The sequence below is a fragment of the Myxine glutinosa genome, chromosome 13, assembly GCF_964187855.1.
Source record: "Myxine glutinosa chromosome 13, kmMyxGlut1.1, whole genome shotgun sequence".
NCBI lineage: Eukaryota > Metazoa > Chordata > Myxini > Myxiniformes > Myxinidae > Myxine > Myxine glutinosa.
The window spans coordinates 11,611,019-11,633,358 of NC_136273.1; the positions used below are offsets into that span (position 1 = coordinate 11,611,019).

The 22,340-nt window shown below is 47.4% G+C and overlaps 1 protein-coding gene across 2 annotated transcripts in view; it reads left to right on the forward strand.

The window, feature by feature from the left end:
• LOC137438599 (unconventional myosin-VIIa) overlaps positions 1-22,340 on the forward strand; it is a 218,201-nt gene that overhangs the window by 107,788 nt on the left and 88,073 nt on the right. For both annotated transcript variants that reach the window (XM_068133783.2, XM_068133784.2), the window contains exons 22-30: positions 1,918-2,031; positions 12,888-13,082; positions 14,386-14,532; positions 14,765-14,886; positions 15,434-15,560; positions 15,765-15,884; positions 17,280-17,453; positions 18,653-18,880; positions 20,579-20,749. In XM_068133783.2, the coding sequence (XP_067989884.2) occupies positions 1,918-2,031; positions 12,888-13,082; positions 14,386-14,532; positions 14,765-14,886; positions 15,434-15,560; positions 15,765-15,884; positions 17,280-17,453; positions 18,653-18,880; positions 20,579-20,749 (1,398 nt within the window). The remainder of the gene's footprint in view (positions 1-1,917; positions 2,032-12,887; positions 13,083-14,385; positions 14,533-14,764; positions 14,887-15,433; positions 15,561-15,764; positions 15,885-17,279; positions 17,454-18,652; positions 18,881-20,578; positions 20,750-22,340) is intronic.

Here is a 22,340-nt window from a genome sequence, read left to right on the forward strand (position 1 = left end):
GTTGTGCGAGTTGCAGCTCTCTACACGTGAGCTGTAACTGTAGTTGTAGAGTTTTTGCGAGTTGTAGTTGTAGTATGTAGTTGCGTGAAAGTGACGAGCAGTGCTCGTTGGAGAAGGCTCACCATTCTGGTCGCAGAGGAGGTGCTTGGCCACAGTGCGCGCGAAGGCTACAAGCAGCAGCGCACGTTGGAGAAGGCTCACCACTCTGGTCGCAGACGAGGTGCTGAGCGCAGACGCGACCCAGCAATACGCCGTGTCACCCACGAAAATGTTCCGAAGGGCGAACTGGGCCTCAGCCTGCACGAACCACGCGGCTGCCCGTCGTTCCCAAAACTCCGACAGTTCAATCGAAACTGCGTTTGCCACGTTTGTTTGAAGCTCCAAAATACGTTCTGGAGCAGCCGGGGTCACAATGTAGGTGTCGCCATGTTCGTTGGAAGCCCCCGAAAACGTTCGCAAAACTCCGGCAGGTCGATCGAAACTGCGCTTGCCATGTTCGTTTGCAGCCGCCGAATCCGTTCAGGAACAGCCGGGGTCACCAGTTTAGGAGTTGCGGATGACAAAAAGACGAGGCCATTTTTAGGTGTTCAAAGCACCTTTATTCCAACAGAACTCCTCAGCACTGTAATCGCGAATGGAAGGAACTCATAAAGCTTTTATAAAGCGAAAAACCCTCTTTGGAGGGCGTGGCTCCAACAACCGCGCGCACGTCACGCCCACACAATCGATATCCCATGCCCGTGGATTCTGTCCCAATAAGGTAACCGCTACACTACCTTTCGGAAGCCTAATTGTCAGTTATAAAACTCACCCAATATGTAGGATAAAAATGTGAGGGACATACATACATACATACATACATACATACATACATACATACATACGGAGAGACAAATGCTGTAAACACAGGAACCAAACATCGACGCTGTAAATAATTAATCGTTTGTTTAATCGCTGGTTTTCCAGTTCCAAAAGCTTCTTTGCGAGTTTGAAGAAGAGGAAGAAGCGCTAATGCATGGTTTATTCACACAGCAGTTTGAACGGAAACATTTATTATTCTACAACAGTAGAAACCCTTTAGAAGGACACGGAAGGAGCATACACAATTATATATGCAGTAGTGATATTTTGCGAAGCAATAGAAAAATCTAAAAAACTACACAGAAGAACACACAAACAACAACAACCACAGCCACGACAACAATCGAGTGTGATATAAGATCCTTATTTTCACGTGTTTTACTTCATGTGTTTCACGTGTTTGTTTGTGTTTCGCACTGAATGAAAAACGTAAAGGTATTGGTCCATAAATTGCCCATGGTTTGTGGGCAAGCTGTCAGAACAATCCTCATTTTACAAGTTCAAGCAAACAACAAATTCTTCTTCTTTCTTGAACGGCACAATATTATTCCCACGTTCTTGTGGGGTTTGCCTGGGGAAATTTTTGTCCCAAGTCTTTCACGAACTGGCTGGTCAGACCTGACGTTCGACTAAATGGTGCGGGCATGAAATTGTAATTTGTTAATTGTGCCGGAAATGGCTCACTTCCTCTTCACAAAGGACACTACATTTTATCATCCACTTAGGTACACCCAGGTGTGCTAATGCTGTTAAGCCAAATGCTGTTGATCTTGTCAAATTTGACATAACAGGTTAGGGTTAACAGTTAATTAATGTCCTGTTCAACTCTCTCAGATGATACACACCAACTGGATCACATGGCAGGTCACATGGCCTCCTAGACTTGCATTGCTGAATTTGTGGACTTTTCACTTTTACTTATGTTTCCTAATTTTTGGTCAGGTAATACACCTTGATGTCAATGCATTAATATCATAATAATAGTACGCACAATAAGAAGTACAGTACGAAATACAGTATTTAGGTCTTGTATTCTCTCCAATCTTTCTTCTGCAGGAATATCTTGCTGAACTGGAAAAGAAGGACCAGGAGAAGGAAGAAGCAGAGAGGGTGAAGCAAATAAATATGCTTGATGACATGTTTCATTTCCTCACAAACATCGATTCAGACGTGAGCAGTTGGTCACAGTCGCGATGTGGTGTGGTTCTTCTTCTGTGGAATTTCATTTTGCTATTATATTTCTCAGGATTTTGATTTAAAAAGCAGATTTAGTAAAAAAAAGAAACAAATAATAATAATAAAAAAACGAGCCTGGTGTTGGCTTAGTGATTAGGGTGCTGGATTGGGATCTTAGGAACCTGAGTTCAAATCCCGGTCGATCACTGAATTAACACCAGGGGGGTTAACTCAGCCTGTCATCCTTCGGATGTCGGCAAATTGAGTACCAGCTTGCTGGGATGAATGATCCCGGTGTGTACCCCCGGTTTAGAATAGGTACACCGTATCCCTGCGCATCGTAAGAGGTGAATAAGGGTTGGCGTCAGGAAGGGCATCCGGCCATAAAAACATTGCTTCAAAAAGGTAACCATGATTGTCATGAGGCCAGCAGGGCTAACCCCCGCTCTAGCAGGGAAAAATGGCCTTAAAACGATCATTCATTTATTCATTCATATTCACTATGGCAAGTCATGTGTCTGCATTTGTCTATCTGTTGCCCCTTTATTACTTTATAAGATTGAGGCTCTTGGAAGAGAAAGGTTAAGGATGGTATGAACTGGTAGTGGGGCAGCAGGGCCATAATTGGACACATTAAGAGAGAGAGAGAGAGAGAGACAGACAGAGAGAGACAGAGAGACAGACAGAGAGAGACAGAGAGACAGACAGAGAGACCACGACAACCTGCAAATCCCTTGAAGTTCTAGGACTCAGCATCAGCAATGTCCTTTCCTGGGCTGACCAGGCAGCAAAGATGGACTGGGCATTCTCCAGAAATCCAAGCTTTTCCTTGGAAAATTATAGTTCCTCATAATCTACAAGGCCTTTGTCTGTAGCCCAACGGAGTACTGCTCTCCATTATGGGTGGGCACCCCAGCATCACATCTGTATGTCCTGTATTCGGTTGAATCTAAAGCTCTAAAAATACTGGAATCACCCATGATGAGGCCGAAGCACAGGGTTTGTTGCTCTCGCATCGCAGGCACGTCGGTGTTTTCTCTGCTTTCTACCTTCTATCATACTGAGATTTTCTAGTATTGAAGGACATGATCCTTTTATCAAACCAACATTTAATCAATTCCAAATTAGCATGGGGTACTATGACACAATGTGCACAAAGGAAAGGTTATGACTGACGATGGAAAGGTTGTGTTATCCACATACAGGTTTCCAGAGCATTCAATTCAATTATTGTGAAGTAGCAACGGTACCTGTCCTACGGGCGGGGCTTCAATTGGGAGGCCCAAATGAAAAGGCAAAATATCAGAATTTAATGGGTTTTTATTTTATTTTAAACGATTTATATAAACATCCGTTAAATCATATCACATGCAAATCATCAAAATCTAAACAGTATTTGTAGAATTTCAACAAAAGCCACATCACTGTTCATATCGGTAAATATTATTCCATCGTTTTTGGAAAAACTGGAAAATTGGAAAAATTGAAAAATTGGGGGAAAAATTGGAAAAACAATATAGCCGATTTTACTGCCGGGGTCCCAGGATTACCCACCCAAAATTTTTTTGCGATCGGTTCAGCCGTTTTTGCGGTACCTGGGAACGGACGGAGGGACGGACGGACATTTGGTGAATTATAGTAAGATTATGAGCAAGACTGGACCTAAAACTCTTCCTTGGAGCATTGTAGCCTCCAATGGGAGAGGCGGGGAGATGGCACCATTGATAGGAACTTATTAATTGTGTGAGTGGAGGAATTCTGAAATCCAGGAATGAAGGGGGCCTTGTATAATACAGGCAGATAGCTTGTCAAGCAGAGCAGGCTGCCATACCGTATTGAATGCTTGAGATGTAACCATGGAGCACATCCTGACCTCTTGCGTGAGATTTAGAGCCTTTAAGCATCGCAATGAGAGGAGCAGCATTTCCAAAGTTGTGACCAGGACGGAAGCCAAACTGATCGTTAAGCATCAACCTCATTAAAAATAGGAAAGACTACACATCAACAGCAATGATGGATTATATGACTTTATAATTGGAATAAATTTTACTGGTCAGTAGTTGATAGGATTTGTTTTTGCAGCCTTTTTGTGGATGGGACTCATGTTTGGAATTTCAAGGCAGGAGGGCAGGCAAAGGAGAAAGACACGCTAAAGTGTCCAGACAGAGGAGAAGCAAGAACAGCAGTGTAAGATTTACGAACATGGACACTGATTCCATCTGTGCCTATCACAGAAACAAAATGGACAGAACTTCCTAAAGCTGGCCCAAACTTCCTCAAGCCGGACAGAACTTCCTCAAACTGGACAGAACTTCCTCAAGCTGGACAGAACTTGCTCAAGCTGGACAGAACTTCCTCAAGTTGGACAGAACTTGCTCAAGCTGGACAGAACTTCCTCAGGCTGGACAGAACTTCCTCAAGCTGGACAGAACTTCCTAAAGCTGGACAGAACTTCCTAAAGCTGCACAGAACTTCCTCAAGCTGGACAGAACTTCCTAAAGCTGGACAGAACTTCATCAAGCTGGACAGAACTTCCTCAAGCTTGACAGAACTTCCTTTCCCTTCAACGGTGAGGACACAAAGTCGAATAGACAATGCGTATGAGGGTGCACAGAGCAGGATTGGTGGGCACATGAGATTTGGACGAAACATTCGAGTTCCAATATTTTTCCTTATCTCAGGCCATTTGATTTGAGAGAGAAGATGAAGGGAGAGCTGCACACACCTGAGATGGACTTAACAGGGGACCACCATTTGAGGTGGTGGAGGAGATCCGTTGGAGAGTACATCCTTGATATTTGCAAGATTTTCTGGTTTGCTTCAAAATGGTCAAATACATTTTGCGAGCTTTACGGAATGAACTATAGTTGCCCTCAGTCAGGTTAGCATTCCATGTTGCGATAGCAAGCTGCTTGACCCACAGCTGCATCCCCCACAGGTGTCCGTGGATAAGGGCCGGTAGGATGGATAGGGTAGCCACAGCCAGGATGGGATTGGCGAGTTGGTTGCCTGAGCGAAAGCAGTCTTTTGTGAAAGTAATCAATGTATTTAATGTTTGTATTGTAGCGCGGTGCTATGCACGTGACTTGTCTTGCCAATAAAGGAAGCAACAACGATGTAAACACAAGCGACTTTATTCAAAGGGTCAAACTATAGCACTGCCCTGCTCGGGGCTGTGAGCCCCGTGTATATCCTGAGGCCACGCCTACCCCTCGGGCTTGGCCGACACCCTCCTGGTGCGCGGAATGATGTCATCGCGCCAGCGAGCCATCGTGTCCGCCACACGCGCCCCCCCAGAATTCCCGCGCACCTGAAGGGTCAGTTTGCGGGGCAAACGGATGACCCGGCCGAAGCGCCTTCTGGCGACTGGTGGCGTCTGGGATGCCGGGATGCCACCGGCTGCCCCTGGGATGGGTGCGGGACCGGGGGGCGGCGTGCCGGCGGGGTTGGGCGGTGCCGGGGGTCCGCCCGCCGGGGGGCGGCCCTGACGCGGGGGCTGAGCCACTGGCGGGGGGTGGTCCACGTCGAGGTGGGCCGGTTTGAGGCAGTCCATGGACACACGGTCAGGAGTACCGCCGATGTCCAGGGTGAAGTGCTTCGCCCCGGTCTCCAGCACGTGGAAGGGCCCGTCGTACGGGGGCCGCAGCGGTGTCCGGTGGGCGTCGTGTCGGACGAACACGTACTCCGCCGTGCGAAGCTCCGGGGCGACGTGCTTTGGCGGGCGCCCGTGGTGCGCCGTCGGCACCGGGGCAAACCTCTGGGCGGTCTCCTACAGCGCGGAGCGCTGCTGCGCCACGGACCATGGTGCCGTGGAGTCGGGGAGGAACTCGCCCGGCACCCGCAGCGGTTGTCCGAAGACAAACTCCGCCGCGGATGCGCGTAGGTCGTCCTTGGGCGCCGTCCGGAGGCCCAGCAGGACCCAGGGGAGCCTGTCGACCCAGCCGCCGCCGCGGAGGGTGGCACGGAGCGCGGCCTTTAAGGAGCGATGGAAACGCTCGCACAGGCCATTGGCCTGGGGATGATAGGCCGTGGTACGGTGCAGCTGGACACCGAGCCCCCGTGCGACCGCCCCCCAGAGCTCTGAGGTGAACTGGGGGCCACGGTCAGATGAGATGTCCAAGGGGGCGCCGAACCGGGCAACCCAGGTGGCGATGAACGCCTGCGCGACGTCCGCCGCCGTCATCGCCGCCAAAGGCATGGCCTCCGGCCACCGGGTGGTGCGGTCCACCATGGTGAGGATGTGGGTGAAACCCCGCGAGGGGGACAGAGGTCCCACCAAGTCCACGTGAACGTGGTCGAACCGACATTCGGGCACCGTAAACGGGGCCAACGGGGCCTGGGTGTGGCGGTGCACCTTCGCGCGCTGGCACGCGAGGCACGTCCTGGTCCAATCGCGGACGACCTTCCGGAGGCCATGCCAGACGAACTTGTCGGCGACCAGCCTCTGGGAGGCCTTCGTGCCCGGGTGGGACAGGCCGTGGATGGCGTCAAAAACCCGGCGTTGCCAGCCCGCGGGCATGATGGGGCGAGGCCGCCCGAGGGAGACGTCGCACAAGAGGGCCATGCCCGCGCCGTCGAACGGCACCTCGGTGATGCGGAGGCCCGTGACGGCGGTCCGCAAGGCCTGGACGTCGGGGTCGGTGGTCTGGTCCGCTGCCACCCGGGCATAGTCGATGCCGAGGTGGACCGCGTGGGCGACGGACCGGGAAAGGCAATCCGCCACCGGGTTGTCCTTCCCCGCGACATGCCGGATGTCCGTCGTGTACTCGGACACGGCCGAGAGGTGACGCTGCTGCCGGGCCGACCACGGCTCGGCGACCTTGGCCATTGCGAAGACCAGGGGCTTGTGGTCGACGAAGGCCGTGAACGAACGGCCCTCGAGCAGATGGCGAAAGTGCCTGACCGCCAGGTGAAGCCCGAGCAACTCGTGGTCGAAGGTACTGTACCGGCGTTCGTGCGGGCGAAGCTGCCGGCTGAAAAACGCCAGCGGTTGCCAAGCTCCATGCACCCATTGCTCGTGCACCGTGCCCACCGCATAGTCCGACGCGTCGATGGTGAGGGCGATCGGTGCATCGGGCGCCGGGTGCGCGAGCATGGTGGCGTTAACCAGGGCGAGCTTCGCGCCTGCGAACGCCGCGTCCATCTGCTCGGTCCAAATGACGTCATCTTTGCCCGGCTTCCCCCGGAGGGCCTCGTGCAGGGGGCGCAGGAGCTGGGCGATGCGGGGCAGGAAACGGTGGTAAAAGTTCACCATGCCCAGGAACTCCTGGAGCCCCCTGATCGTGCGGGGGCGCGGAAACCCCTTGACAGCCTCCACCTTCGCTGGTAAGGGGATGGCCCCGTGCCTGGTGACGCGGTGCCCCAAAAAGTCGATCTCGGCGACGCCGAACCGGCACTTGGCGGGGTTCACGATCAGGCCATGCTGGACCAGGCGTTCGAAGAGCGTGCGGAGATGGCGGAGTTGCTCTTCGCGGGACGCGCTTGCGACGAGGATGTCGTCCAGGTAGACATAGACGAAATCCAGGTCGCGCAAGACGCTGTCCATCAGACGTTGGAACGCCTGAGCCGCATTCTTCAAACCGAAGGGCATCCGAAGGAACTCGAAAAGGCCGAATGGCGTAATGACGGCTGTCTTCGGGATGTCCTCCGGCCGGACGGGGACCTGGTGGTATCCGCGTATGAGGTCCACCTTCGAAAAGCAGGACATTTTCGCCAACCGGGCGGAAAAGTCCTGGATGTGAGGGACCGGGTAACGGTCGGGGGTGGTGGCATCGTTGAGGCGGCGGTAGTCCCCGCACAGCCGCCATCCCCCGCCAGACTTCGGCACGATGTGTAGCGGCGATGCCCAAGCGCTCCTGGAGCGCCGCACGATGCCCAGCCGCTCCAGCGTAGCGAACTCCGCTCTCGCCACCGCGAGCTTCGTTGGTTCGAGGCGGCGGGCCCGGGCATAGACCGGTGGCCCGACGGTGGGTATGTGATGTTCCACCCCGTGCTTGACAGCCACCGCCGAGAAGGTGGGCCGCGTGAGGGCCGGGAAGCTGGCGAGGAGGCGGGTGAACACGTCCGCTGCCGGGAGCGTACAAACCAACCTCGCCGGGATCGGACCGCTCAGCAAGCCGCTTGGCGAGCCACTCGGTGAGCCGCTCAGGGAACTGCCCAACGAACTGCTCAGCGTGCAAGCCAGCGAGCTGAACGTTTCCGCCTGGACGAGGCGCCTGTTCTTAACATCCACCAACAGCCCATTTGCACACAGGAAATCCGCACCGAGCAATGCCATGGGCACGCTGGCGGTTACGAAAGTCCATTGAAAGCGTTGCCCTCCGAACCGCAGGGAGAGGCAGCGCTTCCCGAAGGTGCGTATGGGCGTACCGTTGGCTGCAAGCAGCGCGGGGCCCCGACCCGCGGCTCGCTTGTCGGATGTGGAGGCGGGGATAACGCTCACCTGTGCGCCCGTGTCGCAGAGGAAGCGACGCCTGGACAAGGTGTCCATGACAAACAGGAGGCTGCCGGAATGGCTGACGCTCAGGGCCGCTACCGAGCGCCGGCTTTGTAGTTTCCCGACTTGCCGAAGGAGCACGGCGGGCAACAATTCTTCGCCTTGTGGCCAAACCTGGCGTGGAAATAGCACCAGGTTTGCGGCGAAGGCGGAGGCCGCAGTTTTTGCGGTGGTGGTGGGCAGGGCTTGGCGGCGGCCACGCGGTGTGCATCAGCCTCGAGATCCACGAGGCGTGGTGCATCAGCATCAGCGTCAGCCCCGGGATCCGCGACGGCCGCACCGAAGCTCGCCCGCGTGTCACACGCCGCGAAAAACTTGTCGGCCTCAACGGCCAGCGCGCGGGGTTCCTTTATCTTGGAACCGGCCAACGCGAGGCGTACCTGGGCCGGTAGCTGGCGTAGAAAGAGCACCCGGAATAAAAAATCCGGTGCTTTGTCCCCCAGTAGCGACAGCATGTGGTCCATTCAGACCGATGGTCGCGTGTCGCCGAGGTCGGGAAGGTCCAGGAGACGGTCGGCCCGTTCGTCCTCTGTGAGGCCGAACGTGGCGATGAGGCGACGCTTGAGCACCTCGTACCTGTGGTCGGCCGGTGGGTTCCGCAGGATGGACACGACTCGGGCGGCTGTGCCGGGCCTGAGGGCGGCGATGACGTGGAAATAGCGCGTCTCGTCCGCCGTTATGCCACGAAGCTGAAACCGGGCTTCGGCCTGCATAAACCATATCTCCGCCTGAGCTTCCCAAAACTCAGGGAGTTTCACCGCTACCGCGTTGCTGCTCGTCATGGCGCATTCTGTAGTTCAGTGTCGGCGGAACTAGTCGAGGTCACCAATGTAGCGCGGTGCTATGTGCGCGACTTGTCTTGCCAATAAAGGAAGCAACAACGATGTAAACACAAGCGTCTTTATTCAAAGGGTCAAACTATAGCACTGCCGTGCTCGGGGCTGTGAGCCCCGTGTATATCCCGAGGCCACGCCTACCCCTCGGGCGTGGCCGACACCCTCCTGGTGCGCGGAATGATGTCATCGCGCCAGCGAGCCATCGTGTCCGTCACAGTATTATGTATGTGGGTTTTTTGCCTACCTGGTGTCCATTTGCCTACCTGGTGTCCATTTACCCTTTGTTGCTCTGAAATGTTGACGCTTTCTGTCCTGATCCTACCCGTGTATATAAAAAGTAGGAAAAACAAGGAGAAAAAGACATACAATGTCATAGCCCCCGTGGTTGTAGCAATTTTGCTGTACGGAGTTAAAGGCCGTCAGTCGGCCATCTTTGATTGGATTACAAAACAAAATCTTCTGCATATATATACTCTCATGTATTGTCTTTGTGTCAAGTTTAAAGAAAGTCGGTCCATGCATGCTCGAGAAATGGTTGGGGACACGTTTAAGTAACAAAATAGCCACCAGTCGGCCATCTTGGATCTGATCTCGAAAATAAATGACGTGCACATGTAAACCATCATTCAATATATGTCTGCAAAGTTTGAACAAGATCGGTAAATGCATGTCCAAGGAATGGTTGAGGATGTGTTCAACATTGGGGTATTTACATCTAAAATGGCCGCCAGTCGGCCATCTTTGACTGCATCGTGAAACAAAATGACGTGCATATGTACACCGTGATGTATTGACTTTATGCCATGTATGAACAAAATTGGTCCATACATGTCAGAGATATGGTTGCGGATGTACACAGGCAAGGATGGACGGACGGGCAGATGGACGAGACCCAATCCATAAGCCCCCGTGTCAGATTAAGTACAACGGGGGCTAATAATAATTTGATTGAAAAGGTAAAATAGGTATGAGGGTAGCAACCTGAGGACAAATGGCGATATTGAAGTTAAAATTCTCTGATATTTGAACTTTCTCTGACAAGAGTTTGTCCTCTGATATTTTAGTAAGTTTAAATTTGTTAGATGTGAGTTGTAACATTTTCAAAATGGAAGCAGGTGACAATGAAGATTTGCATTTCCTCACTTTAGAATTCCAGGATCCTTTTGCCGACAAAGCAAATGCCATAATTTTTTTCAACAATCAAACAAGAAGACGTCATGCGTAGCACGATACTTGCAAAATCCACCCTCCCCCAAAAGTTTTCCAATGATACATGATGGCCTATGTTGACCTTTTGGCCTATGGTGACCTCAAAAATACTTGGTGGTTGAATTCAGTAACCAGATATGCAAGTCCTCTTCAAATTTCACATCAAATAGATGAAAATTTAGGATTTTAGAAATGTGGCCTATGTTGACCTTCCGATGTTGACCTCAAATATACTAGGTGGTTGAATTCAGTGACGAGATATGCAAGTCCTCTTCAAATTTCAAGTCAATCGGATGAAAATTGAGGATTTTAGAAATTTGGCCTATGTTGACCATTTGGCCTATGTTGACCTTTTGGCCTATGTTGACATCAAATATAGTTTGTGGTTGAATTCAGTGACCAGATATGCAAGTCCTCTTCAAATTTCAAGTCAATTGGATGTAAATTGAGGATTTTAGAAATTTGGCCTATGTTGACCTTTTGGCCTATGTTCACCTAAAATATAATTTGTGGTTGAATTCAGTGACGAGATATGCATGTCCTTTTCAAATTTCAAGTCAATTTGATGAAATTTGAGGATTTTAGAAATTTGGCCTATGTTGACCATTTGGCCTATGTTGACCTCAAGAATACTTGGTGGTTGAATTCAGTGACCAGATGTGCAAGTCCTCTCCAAATTTCAAGTCAATTGGATGAAAATTGAGGATTTTAGAAATTTGGCCTATGTTGACCATTTGGCCTATGTTGACCTCAAAAATTCTTGGTGGTTGAATTCAATGACCAGATATGCAAGTGGTCTTCAAATTTCAAGTCAATCGGATGAAAATTGAGGATTTTAGAAATTTAGCAAAGTTGGTGACCTTTGGCCTACGTTGACCTTTTGACCTATTGACCCCAAAACAATAGGCTTCTGGCATTTGACCAACTCCACCACTTGGTGAAGTTTGGTGAAGATCGGTTGAAAATTGTGACCTGTAGGCCGGTGACAAACAAACAAACAAACAGAGTCACAAACACAACCGACCAATATACTTGAAAAATCTTCGATTTTGCAAGTAATAACCAAAAACGGTGTGATCTTGTGCAATATACAACGTGGCAGCCAGAATGCCCTGGTATGTGTACAATGTGTCTATGAGATGGGAGGGGGAGGGAAAGAGATGGAGGGAGGGGGAGAGAAATGGAGGGAGGGGGGAGAGATGGAGGGAGGGAAGGAGAGAGGGGAGGGGGGGGAGAGATGGAGGGAGGGAAGGAGGGAGGGAAGGATGGAGGGAAGGAGGGAGGGAGGGGGGGAGACATGGAGGGAGGGAAGGAGGGAGGGAGAGATGGAGGGAGGGGGGGAGAGATGGAGGGAGGGAAGGAGGGAGAGATGGAGGGAAGGGGGGAAGGGGGAGAGATGGAGGGAGGGGGAGACATGGGAGGGAGGGAGGAAGAGATGGAGAGATGGAGTGAGGGAGAGATGGAGGGAGGGGTAGAGATGGAGGGAGGGAGAGATGGAGGGGGGAGAGATGGAGGGAGGGGGGAGATGGAGGGAGGGAAGGAGGGAGGGAGAGATGGAGGGAGGGGGAGAGATGGAGGGAGGGAAGGAGGGAGGGAGAGATGGAGGGAGGGGGAGAGAGATGGAGGGAGGGGAGAGACATGGAGAGAGGGAAGGAGGGAGGGAGAGAGAGATGGAGTGAGGGAGAGATGGAGTGAGGGAGAGATGGAGTGAGGGAGAGTTGGAGGGAGGGGGCAAGGGATGGAATGAGGGGGGAGAGATGGAGGGAGGGAAGGAGGGAGGGAGAGATGGAGGGAGGGGGAGAGAGATGGAGGGAGGGGGAGACATGGAGGGAGGGAGGAAGGGATGGAGAGATGGAGTGAGGGAGAGATGGAGGGAGGGGGGGGAGAAATGGAGGGAGGGAGAGATGGAGGGGGGATAGGTGGAGAGAGGGAGGGAGGAGGGGAGAGATGGAGGGAAGAAAGGAGGGAGGGAGGGGCAGATGGAGGGAGGAAGAGATGGAGGGAGGGAAGGAGAGAGGGAGAGATGGAGGGAGGGAAGGAGGGAGGGAGAGAGAGATGGAGTGAGGGAGAGATGGAGTGAGGGAGAGTTGGAGGGAGGGGGCAAGGGATGGAGGGAGGGGGCAAGGGATGGAGGGAGGGGGGAGAGATGGAGGGAGAGAGGGGGAGAGGGAGGGAGAGATGGAGGGAGGGAAGGAGGGATGGAGGGAGGGAGGAGGGGAGAGATGGAGGGAGGGAGGGATGATAATTCATATCATAATTCATATCATATCAGGGATTATAATTCATATCAGGGATGGTAATCTCTGCAGAGGCAACAGCCAGATGACGTACTGGAAAGCGTCATTCAGACCGACACCGTGGATGAATATCCACATGATTTTGAGGAGGAGTTCACATTTCCCAAGTTTGCTGCTGCTAATTTCCAGGGGGGACAGACCCACAGCTATGTGCGGCAGCTGCTGCGTAAACCTCTGTTGGAGCACGAGAAATACAGCGACAGCCAGGTACGGTGGTTAGCTCAAGAAATGTGATTTACTGCTCGTGAATTTGAAGTACCAAGGTAGTTTGTCAAGTATCACTTTGATATTTAACCGACAGGCACTTACCTTGTATTTTGTTTTACAAGTTATTTTATAAGTGGGCAGAAGAAAAAAAAATTGATGCATAAAATTAGGTTAACATTAGGATAACTACAGTGGAGTTCATGGTAACTGGCACACATGGTAATCACAGAGTGAGTCGATTATTAATATTATAGGTAAACAACGTTTTTGGGTTATGATGGTGGTTTATGAGTTTGGGGATGGGAGAAAGGAAAATATAGAAAAATGTTGATAAAGGTGGGAATTATTTATTATTATTTTGTCTGGAGCCTGTGGCTGCTGGTTGCTTAGGTCACCTACAGCCTGTTGGGAAGACAACAGGTATTACTCTCATACACAAGAAGGGTGAAAAGATGGATCCGACTTCAGTCCAGAAAGCGTACTCCCAATTTTAAACATTCTGGAATCGATCATTGCAGGTGACATCAAGTCTTTCCTCTTTACAAACAACCGAATCACTGATCATCAATTTGGATTGTGTCCAGGTCACTCAAATTTGGGCATGGTGTTGTATCTCTCAAAACAATGGGAGGAGACCGTGAAACTTAAACATTAGGTCAGGGTTGTCTCTGCAGGTATCTGGTGGCATTCGATACTGTCTGGCATTCCGCGTCTTGTCGTCTCCTCTCGCAGTAGAGGCCGAAGTTCCGGATCTTTGGCCCAGTCTTTTTACTAATATACTAAAATTACCTGGTTGATAACCTGCATAGTCCTCTTTTTTGATGGCTCCACTTTATTTTGCACTGTACCCCATCCACACAGCAGCAAGGCAAACGTAAAAAATATATAAGATGTTCAAATTTACCCGATATGAGCCATAAACAATTTTCTTTTGACAAATTAGGTGAAGGGTGGGTTATTGTAACAATTCCAGTTGCCCTCTGGGTGTGGGTTTGAAAGGGCATTGAGCTGTGCAAATGGGTCAAGGTACTGATGGAAAGCATTCCAAGACCTAAAGGCAACTGACCTATCTTTGGTGAGATAGAGGTAGGCCCTGCCCCATGACTTGTAATGCCCAGAGGTTTGGTCTCCATCTTGTCTCGGAGTGCAATGCGGATTGCAGGAGTCCCAGCGGACAAACGCGAGCATCGCTCCATTGAGCGCTATAAATGCTTTGTTTGATGCCACCATTGAAAATATCCATGCATTCAAACGTTTATGTGAGTAATTGTAACTCGTCTTTAATGCGATTTCCATCATCCAGGCTGCGAAAGCTGTTTGGCTCATGATTCTGCGCTTCATGGGTGATATGGGAGATCCTCGGGTGAATAACACGGACCCCGAGATGAATTCGGAAACTGAGCCCATCATGAAGATTCTCATTAACACATTGGCTCGTGAGTACAAACAGGTGAGAAGACGATTATACTCAGTGAAGTTTGTTGTTTTGTGTTAGGGGGATGTTTTTGGTTTCATTCAACCTCAGGTCAATTTTGGAAGGAGTATTGTGGTTGTGGTTGTTAAACAGCATACTCAGATTTTTTTTTGGGGGGGGGGGGGGGGTGAGGGGGGGATAAATTGCAATAGAAGTGTGACCACATCTACCTGTGTGTGAATAACCATTCGAGAACTTGTTCATGCAGGAGGACGTGAATGATATGGAGTTTGGTGGGCAAGGTCATCTCACATTGGAAAAGCAATATCTCAACAACATGCAAAAACTTCATTACATTGTTGGCCAAGCAATCCTTCGGCCAGACCTCAGGTAGGGCCTAATCTACAAAAGGAAAATAGATCCGTTCTTGATAAACCTACAAATCGCCTTGAGAGGCCATTTTCCCCGCACAGCAGGTGTCGGCCTTTTTTGGGCACCTTGGTCCCCTTTTTGAAGCAATGTTTTACAGCCGGATGCCCTTCCTGCCGCCAACCCTTTTTGTCGCCTTTTACGACAAACAGGGAATTACCAGTGAACTGGTACTCAATTTACCGACCTCAGAAGAATGACAGGCTGAGTCAACCCCCTTGGCGTTAATTCAGCGATTGACCGGGATTCTAACCCAGGATCCTAGGATCCCAAGCCGGCACCCTAACCGCTAAGCCAACACCAGGCTCTTGATAAACTTACAGAGACAAATAAATGATTTATTGCACACTTGATTTTACATTTTTTTCTGGAAAAGATTAAAACACAAGATTTGTAGAAATAATATTTATTGATATCACTCGGTGCTTATCGCTCCATGATAGTTGATGAAGAAAATTTTACCAATAAATGATATCGCCGTGTCGTGCGTGGTCTCGTTCTCTTTCAGAGATGAGATTTACTGCCAGATCTGCAAGCAGCTCATCAATAATCCCTCACCAAACAGTGTTGCTCGTGGTTGGGTCTTACTGTCCCTCTACATTGGCTGCATCCCACCTTCTAAAGAATTCAGCGAAGTAGATTTTACATCACGTCCTACATAAGTCTGCTTCATCCCTCTAAATACCTTTTAATTATCCTAACATTCCCATAACTCCACGACAGAAGTTCCAATCATTGAGTCAAGTTTTTACTTGATATTAAAGCGTCATGGCATTAGAAATCCTACACCGGAAGTCACAGAAATTGATTGCGAAATTTGTTCCTTTTGTGTGCTCCAGTATCTGAAAAACTTTCTGAGCGCTGGACCCCCGAACTATGCTCCATACTGTGCCAAGCGTCTGAGAAGAACATTACTAAATGGTGTACGCAGCCAGCCACCCAACTACATTGAGTTTCAGGTGAGATCTGCTAGAGCTGGTCTGCTAGTTCTCAACTGGTGGTCCATGGTGACTTTTTTCAGTGGTCCATAGGAACATTGTCCAAAGTCTCACGCGCCACCGTCCCAAAAAATTCAAACCAAAATGTTTGTTGTCTGCTCTTTGTTATCACGTCTCAAAAAGGAGGTGGTCCATGAAAATTTTTTGATTGGCCTGGTGGTCCATGGACTGAAACGAGTTGGGAAGCACTGTGCTAGAGCAATGTTTCACAAGACATTTTACAATTTATCTCAAGGGTAACCTATTTACCTGCTTGTTACGTTTACACCCGTCTGTTTTTTGTGATTTGTGAACAGGATATCTCAAATATTGTGGACGGATTCTGACAAAATTTGGTGGAAATGTTGGGTATGTGATTGTTAGGGATTTACCTCCCAGCACACCCCCAGGGGTGATCATTTGACCAAACTGAGATGGTTACAGGAGAATTTATTAAAGGGAGGGGATACATGTACATGGGAAAGCTGCCGTATAAGCTAGTAACGGGGCAGCTTCTCAAATTAGGACACAGCAGGCCAGGGTTTATATACTGTACAGAAAATAATGAAAGGAGACTTTAAAGATAAGAGGGAAGGCATAACAATTGGGGGCTGTTTAGGAAGAGAAATGCTATCTTCTCGTCCACGCTGCTTTGCCCAAGGTCGGAGCCTGAAAACTTCAGCAACAGGCTATGTTATTACAGGCTAATGGTCGGTGCTGCCCAGCTTGGTTCAGTTCCCAGAATGCTCAAGGGCTGCCTGGTAACAAAGCCAAATCTATGAAATCCCCGACATGATGACAAGGAAGAATTGATTAAATTTTGGTGAAGATCCGAATACGGATCCAGATCAGAGAATTTTAAAAAGGGATTCTTCACCATTGAGAGATGGGGCTAAAAACGAAATGTAGCACGATATTTCAAAAAGTTGTGGATGGAGTATGACAAAACTTGGTGGACGAGTTGGTTAGGTGACAAGAAAATGCCGATTTGATTTTGGTTCAGGTCCGAATCCAGATCCGGCCTATCAGTGGATATGAAAGTTAAACTTTTCAGCCTGGTGGAGGTAGGTACTCTACCGAGTGCCGTTCTAGTTTCTTGTTTTATACATCCCAGAATATTATGCATCATATCTGACTCACTTACTCTTTACCTCTTAATCAATCACTTGAATCTTCAGGAGATATCTTCAAGAGATAACGTCAATTAAGAAACCTTTTTTTTTTAAACTGCACATGTGCATCTAGTAGCTTTGCCAAAACAAAACCCATTTTTGTATTTCGATTATTGTGGTCGGTGACCCATCTTTTATTTATACATAATTATGAAAGTTGAAACAATATCCACTTGAAATTGATGATCTGTGGTGTTTCTTCCAGGCGACCAAGGCCAAACAACCAATGGTTCTTTCAGTTACCTTGGCAGATGGCCGTGCATTGGCGGTGCTTGCTGATTCTGCATCAACTGCACATGAGTTAATTAGCCGTGTGGCAGAGAAGCTGAAAACGTCCGACTACTTCGGCTTTTCCATCTTCATCACACTCTATGATAAGGTGCAGAAAACACCAGTTTATGAAGGTGCTCAAGATTTTGACTTAGTTTTCTTCACTATTGCTGAGACTGCTACCGAACGACACCAAAATACATTGGGAGTTCATTGTCATTGTCCCAAAATTTACGTTCCTACCAGACATGTCACCAGTCTACAAGGGCATTGTATTGTTGTTGTTGTTGTTGTTCTTCTTCTTCTTGGGGTTCTTGATGGGGGTTGATTTTTGAAATGCGCACCCATTGGCCAGACAGCTGCTGGACCACACCCACATCTACAGTTTGACTCCACCCACCATAGTACCGAGAAAAAATTATATGGCTGACATTTTGTTTCCTGGTGGGCCTAAAACAGGCCTGTAGGCCTCTGCTGATTATGCATTGCCCGGTTTTGTGGCGTCAGATTTCCATTGGCTTTGTTTGGGTTGAGTGTTAAATTATCAGTCAGGTTTAATCAAGCTCGGATGTGCCTCCCTGAAAAATAGCGTTACGTAATTTTTGAATGGCCACATATGCGCATTACCCAATCGGCCCGTGACTGGATTTTTAAAGCCGTCGCTTAATGACAAAGTCCTGTACCTCGAATGGCCACATAAAAGTTTTGATGCACAAAAGGTTTATTGGCGCTGAGGAAGCGCCTTTAGCGATTGTCTTCCAGCCAGTGTAACGCTAATTCCTGTCACAGGAATTCGGAGATCATATAAGTGGGCGTGGCAGTTCCTGATTGGTTCGTGTTGGGGAACGCCTTCTCGCTGCCGACGTGACGTAAATTCGCGCACGCGCACTGGTGAAGCTTACTCGATCTTACTCGATCCCATATTACATGTACTTTCATTGCATACAAATTATACTTCCTCCTAGAAATTCCAAGCCCGAACCTCAGCGCAATCCAAGAGGATTCACTTGTTATCAGAGAGAGACAGAGACAAAACTGAGGTGACATATAAAATAAATCCCGCGTTCGGAATCACAATGAATCTTACCCATCTAATCTTATTTTATACATTCACATGGGAAGACAGGGCAGACACTTCTCTATGTAATATTATTCATTCACATGGGAACACAGGGCAGACATGCCTTTATGTAATATTAATCGTTCACTCTATCACCATAGTGCGATCATTCTTGTTCTAGTAACAATCTCCAGAAAACTTCTGCATCATGAATATTGGTTTTGTTCCAAGACTCTGGGTCTTTGCAGGTGTCATCGTTGGGTGGTGGTCGGCAACACGTCATGGACCTTATCAGCCAGTGCGAGCAGCGGTGTTGTGAGTATGGGGGGAAAGAAGGCACAGCTCCTTGGCGCCTCCTTTTCCGGAAAGAGTTCTTTCTTCCCTGGCACGACCCTACCATTGATAAAGTGAGCACTGATCTCATCTACACACAGATCATACATGGCCTCAGCTACGGTGAATACCAGCCTGATACGGTGAGGAACTTGTCCATTTATCGATGTTTGATTATGCGCAAACTTTTACATCATTTGTGATATATTCTTATTACCTCCGTCACCTAAGGTGGATGGAGGTTATGTTTTCATCCCTGTTTGTTTGTTTGTCTGTCTGTGAGCAGGATATCTCAAATTCAGACAAAACTTTGTGGACTCTCGTTTGACACAAGGCCGAATTGATTCGATTTTGGTGAAGATCCGGATCCGGATCCAGATACTATAATTTTTTAAGTGATTCTTCACCGTTGGGAGATAGGACCAAAAACTGTATGTAGCACGACATATCAAAAAGTTGTGGACAACCTATGACAAAACTTGGTGGTGAGTTGGGTAGGTGATGAGAACAAGCCGATTTGATTTTGGTTCATGTCTGAATCCAGATCTGGCCTATCAGTAAATACAAAACATAAACTGTTCAGCCTAGCGGAGGTTTCTGTTTGTTTCTATTTCTAGTTTCTGTTTGTTTCCAAAGATTCCCTATGTTCTTTGAATTAATGTGAAACATAAAGCAAACTTCAAAAACCGAAATTCACTCGATCTGTTTATTCTATTAATTTTTGGTGGAGGCAGTCATGTTTTTATTTTAGAGGCTCCACAAATGGCTTTGAAACACATGACATCACATGCACATTTCATCACAATTTTGATTTCATCACATTTTCAAAAACCGTGATTTTTTTCATCACATTTTCATTTCATCACATTTTCAAAAACCGTGATTTTTATCATCACATTTTCATTTTTCTTTTCATTTTCATTTCATTTTCATTTCATTTTTTTCATTTCATTTTCATTTCATTCATTTTCATTTTTTATCACATTTTCATTTTCATTTTCAATTTCATTTCATCACATTTTCATTTTCATTTTCAATTTCATTTCATCACATTTTCATTTTCAAAAAAAATTTTCATCACATTTTCATTTTCAATTTCATCACATTTTCATTTCATCACATTTTCAAAAACCATGATTTTGTTCATCACATTTTCATTTCATCACATTTTCAAAAACCGTGATTTTTATCATCACATTTTCATTTTTCTTTTCATTTTCATTTCATTTTCATTTTCATTTCATTTTTTTCATTTCATTTTCATTTCATTCATTTTCATTTTTTATCACATTTTCATTTTCATTTTCAATTTCATTTCATCACATTTTCATTTTCATTTTCAATTTCATTTCATCACATTTTCATTTTCAAAAAAAAAATTTCATCACATTTTCATTTTCAATTTCATCACATTTTCAAAAACCGTGATTTTTTCATCACATTTTCATTTTCATTTTCATTTCATTTTTTTCATTTCATTTTCATTTCATTCATTTTCATTTTTTATCACATTTTCATTTTCATTTTCATTTTCATTTCATTTTCATCACATTTTCATTTTTCATCACATTTTCATTTTCAAAAAAAAATTTTTTCATCACATTTTCATTTTCAATTTCATCACATTTTCATTTCATCACATTTTCAAAAACCGAAATTCACTCGATCTGTTTATTCTATTAATTTTTGGTGGAGGCAGTCATGTTTTTATTTTGATGATCCACAAATGGCTTTGAAACACATGTGGCATCACATGCACATTTCATCCAATCGTGGAAGAGACAATCTGGGTTCATCAGGCACTGAGGTTGTGTCTGACCTTTTGTCCTTTATGCTTGCAGGACATTGAGCGGGCGGCATTGGCAGCCCAGCATTGCTACATCCAAAAGGGTGTTGGGGTGACCCACCCCGAATTGTTCAAAATCTTACCTGAAGTTATACCTGAGAAGCAAATCACAAAATCAAAGCCATTGGAGTACTGGATGCAGAAGGTTGAGTCAATGCTTGCTGAGGTGGGTTATGCTAATGAGGGTGTAGATATTATCCTTTTACGATAATGGTAACTGTGGCAAACAAAATCAATTTTGGTGAATGTGTCATGAACTTCAAATGGATTTCTGATTTTTTTTTTTTTTAACTTCCACTCGCTGGACCCTGCTTGGGATGGGTATGTGGGTCTACGGAGAATGACCTGAATGGTCACCTTTTTATTCTTGATGGTAGGAGGATCTTTGTATTGCTGCCTTTTATAAGCAGTATTTTGATTATAATCCAAGTTAAGCATCAGTATTCTCCTTCCTTAATATTGTTTGTGAGTAGACTGGGTTTTTTTTTATCACTAGCTGGAGTACCTGGCATTCCCCGGTGATGTTCTAATCCTGTTGGCATTTTGAAGAAATCAATTTGGTTTTTTTCCTATTTTTTTGTGGGTGCCTTAAAAAAACACTTCCCGACACCAACTAAGGAAAATTATATTTAATATTATAATATTACACAAACACACACACACTGAATGAATGAATGATCGTTTTTTAAAGGCCATTTTCCCCGCTAGAGTGGGGGTTGGCCTTGCGGGCCCCATGACAATCATGGTTCCCTGTTTGAGGCAATGTTTTTATGGCCGGATGCCCTTCCTGACGCCAACCCTTAGTCGCCTCTTCGATGCGCAGGGATACGGTGTACCTATTCTAAACCGGGGTACACACCATGATCATTCATCCCAGTGAGCTGGTACTCAATTTACCGATCTCGGAAGGATGACAGGCTGAGTCAACCCCCCTGGCGTTAATTCAGCGATCGACCGGGATTCGAACCTCGGATCCCAAGCTAGCACCCTAACCGCTAAGCCAACACCAGGCTACACACACACACACACACACACACACACACACACACACACACACACACACACACACACACACACACACACACACACACACACACACACACACACACCAGGGATAATTTAATATTACCTTTCACATAGCTACACATCCCGGTGTGTACCCCGGTTTAGAATAGGTACACCGTATCCCTGCGCATCGTAAGAGGCGACCAAGGGTTGGCGTCAGGAAGGGCATCCGGCCATAAAAACATTACCTCAAAGAGGGAACCATGATTGTCATGGGACCCGCAAGGCTAACCCCCACTCCAGTGGGGAAAATGGCCTTAAAACGATCATTCATTCACATAGCTCCAGAGGCTCAGGTACCTTCGAGTGATTTTTAAAAATCCAAAAAAGGTCGAACTTTTAAAATTTTATTTTCAAAAACTTTTTTTTTGCCCAAAACACTCCCCGACACTGACTGACGAACCTTTGAAAGTTTGACGAAGATCTGTTCAGCCATCTCTGAGAAAAATGGCGACACATAGACAGACAAACGGCTGTCTTATAGTATACATAGATAAAACGCCCGAGTGCTGAGGATACAAGACAGGCCAGAGGTTCTTGTTTCAAATTCACATAAAGGTCGCAATATATTTTGATTCTAAGCTTTTAACACAGAGGGGAAATTTTCTAACTTCTCCATGAGCCTCGACTCTGTTTACCATATATATATATTTAAATAACTGAGCTAGTCTTCTACTTTGCTTGTAATCCTG